The following is a 3,386-nucleotide window of genomic DNA, read 5'->3' as shown; positions in this document are numbered from 1 at the left end:
TCCTGTCATCCCGCACCTGAGGGAAGCAGCTCCTGCTACGTGGAAGCTCCTCCATGGGGCAGCTGCTCTGTTCCCTGTTGCAGCAGCCCCCACTGTCAGGGACCCCTGTCCCAGAGGTTGCAGAGCCCCCATCCTCCTGCCCCCTACACATCAGGAGGCTGTGGAGCCCCTATCCTTGGTGCCTCACCATGGGGCAGCAAGCAAGGAACCCTGGCAGTGGAGAGCAGCTCCTCATTCCCAGAGGCCAGTGTCCCATATTTAGCAAGGGCAATGTGGTCACCCTGCTTCAACAGAACAGAACATGTCTTGGCTAGGGAAGGATGAACCCAATTAGAATAAAGATGAACCTAATCTTAACCCAGCTCTTGATTTGTTCCAGAGATTAGAAAAGCTTCAGGAACCATTGCTGAACATGGCTGTGTGCTTCTGATCTTGTGTGTCTGGTTCTGGCTGGGACAACCAGGCAGGTATTTTGTACAGATTGAACCTCTCTAGTCCAGCACTTTCAGGATCTGACCGGTGCCGAACCAAAGAATTTGCTGAACCACGGGAGGTCAATATTGTTGAGCAGCATTACCAACATTTCCACTGCTTAGGGGGCTCCTAAAAGACATTTAGGGGTAAATTACACCTAAATAACAACACAGAACACTGAGAGCCAGGACTGGTGGCTGGAAACAAACTTTCTGAGACAGTGGGAATTTGGCCACATGTAGGATAAGTGGACATCTGGCTAATGAAAATCATGCTGGGCCACGGATGTTGCTGGACTAGAGAGATTCAACCTGTAAAGTGCTCAATAAATACAGTGGATTTTTTTTGTCAATCTTTCCATCACAAAGGTCCCAGTCCTGCAGCGTGTGATTAGCCTTGCTAAAGTCAATGGCTATTAATGTGAATAAAGGCTGTCGCATCTGACCAATAAAATCACCATTGAAAATTTTCTACCCATAAATCCTGTGCTTATGAGGGATGAATAGGACACTCAAGGGTGAAGAATGGAAGAGACTATTGAATTTCCTGAGTTGAGGGTAATTTAACACAAGTCCCTGGTGGCTCAGCTTTACTCCACCTATATGTGATCTTCCTAAACTTGGGGAAATAAATTCTCTCCTCTGCTCCTGGCGGTGGCCAGTGTCTCGTGTTCCATTCAGCTGTATCTCTGTCCATCTCTAATCACACAGCCTGATGACTAAGCTGGAAAAGATGAATGCAAAATACCCTGGATGGAAGAAGGAAGAGCTGGCCTGGTGGCAAACAGAGTCTTTATCTTAGTCACCATCTTTGGTTTATCACCGCATAAGCAAACAAACTATACATGGCATATATGCTTCTAAGCAATGTACCACCTACACAAGAGAGGAGAACAAGAAATGAACCTTGCTTAGTATGCTGAGCCCACAGGAATATAACTCACAAAGAGAAACTTGAGGTTGTAGTTTTAACAGAAAATCCAATGGGTAGAACCCAGCTTGGTTAATTGGAACTCCTGGGTCCTACTTCTGTCTCTGTCTGCCGCTGACATGCTGCTGTGAATCCTTAGGTGAGCTATTGAATAATGAAATAAACGGAACTGCTTTGTGCCTCAGTTTACCCATTGGTAAAATGGGTAATTGGACAAACCCACACTTTACAGTCTCATCCCAGGAGATGCTGAATGCATGTGACAGGTCCTGAAGCCCAAGAGAGAACTGCAGATGCAAAGTGCCTCAGGGGATCAAGCCCTTAGATTGGAGTGTTTTGCAGGGTTTAAAGGATGCTTGATATTCACAGATGAGAAGGATTTAGGAATAAGTGCAACACATTACCTGGTAATAGTAACAGAGAGGGAGCTGTGCTAGTCTATATACTATCAAAACAAAAAGCAGTCAAGTAGCACTTTAAAGACTAACAAAATAATTTATTAGGTGAGCTTTCGTGGGTCTCTAACATACAAGTACTATACATATTTTGAAAACACGCAGTAGGAAAATGCCATGAGAAAGTAGACCTTTATGGGAACTGCCAGGAGGTTATGGTGACTTCATGAATGCTCTGGTAAAGACAAAGTATTTGTCAACTTCAAAATGAGGCTGGTATGATTTGAGCAGTCAAACCAGCTCCTCATGACAGCGATTCCCTCCTTCGCCCCCTCCAGTGCCTTTCCTGGCACAACCTTTCCCAAGGGGCTTGCAAATGCTCCTGCTCCTTTGTTCCTGAGAGGCAAAGACCTTGAAAGCAGAGTTGTGCAGATTAGAGGCAAACGGACCAGTGTTCTAACCACTTCAGCTTGTGATGTGCACATTGTCAAGCGATAACAAAGGATTTATCTCAGACTTACATCTTTTCTTAGGGGACTTTTAATGGAAAGGCCACAGTCATATGGCAATGACAGAGGAATCCATGTAGCATCCATCACACAAATAAGCTTTTTCTTAATCTATGGTTTGTCCTGTTTGTGGGGCAGCACCATACTTTTAAGTGCCTGCAACATCCTGGTTGGGATCAGTGTTCCTTCTAATTTTTTTCCACCCAGGGCAGAATAAATTTTGTTCTGGGCACCAAGACATGTGATGATGTGCACCACCCACAGAAGCATGCTGCCCATTGTGGGTAAGGTGACTGTAGGGGCTCTGCTAATCAGATGGGCAGCACCTGAATCTCTCTTGGGTGGCTGCCCAAGTGCTCAGCTTGGAGGGAACACGGGTGGGTTCTTTGCGATGCAGGGGAGTTATCTGGAGGACGGAGAGGGCGTTTCTGCCAGCCTAGCAACTGCAGCTGCTGCCATGGATACAAGCTGCGTGCAGCCCATCAAATTGGCCCGGGTCACCAAGCTGCTGGGCCGGACAGGCTCGCAAGGCCAGTGCACCCAGGTTCGCGTTGAATTCACGGATGACACCAGTCGGTCCATCATCTGGAATGTCAAGGGGCTCGTGCAGGAGGGTGATGTCCTGACGCTGCTGGCATCTGAGCGTGAAGCACGGCGACTACGCTGATGTGCCCGAGGCAGCTTGGTGGCACACCTGATGTGACTGCCATTTCTGATTTCTTGTAATGAAGAGGCTCCGCTTAACAAAATGAAGAGGAACTTTGTGGTTCGGAGATTAAAAGAAAGGGATTTTTCCAGTAAAAAACAAACAAACAAACAAACAAAAAACTTTGTCTGCATCCTCTGCAGGTCGTATGATTTCACTAGTGAACAGTAAGAGGGCAACTTGTTGCAATCACTCCCAACTGACTGAGAACAGCAGCCTGATTCCAACTGGTGATGGACGCTCCTCACTGCTTTTCCCCCTGTTACAGTGGCATATGGTTGGAGAGCAAAGTATAGCAAACTGGGTCCCACAAGAGGGCTGGAGGCAAGACCTGCTGAAGTCCCCCCCAGAGACTTCTACTGGCTTTATGTA

The 3,386-nt window shown here is 47.0% G+C and overlaps 1 protein-coding gene across 1 annotated transcript; it reads left to right on the top strand.

Moving 5' to 3' along the window:
• The first annotated feature begins 2,765 nt into the window (after positions 1 to 2,765).
• LOC142007515 (small ribosomal subunit protein eS28-like) lies at positions 2,766 to 2,975 on the top strand. The gene has a single exon (XM_074984182.1). The coding sequence runs from the start codon at positions 2,766 to 2,768 to the stop codon at positions 2,973 to 2,975; it is 210 nt and encodes a 69-aa protein (XP_074840283.1).
• The last annotated feature ends 411 nt before the right edge of the window (positions 2,976 to 3,386 follow it).

This window comes from Carettochelys insculpta, chromosome 1, assembly GCF_033958435.1.
Source record: "Carettochelys insculpta isolate YL-2023 chromosome 1, ASM3395843v1, whole genome shotgun sequence".
NCBI lineage: Eukaryota > Metazoa > Chordata > Testudines > Carettochelyidae > Carettochelys > Carettochelys insculpta.
The sequence above is the reverse complement of the archived record's forward strand: the minus strand, read 5'-3'. Positions and strand labels throughout refer to the sequence as shown.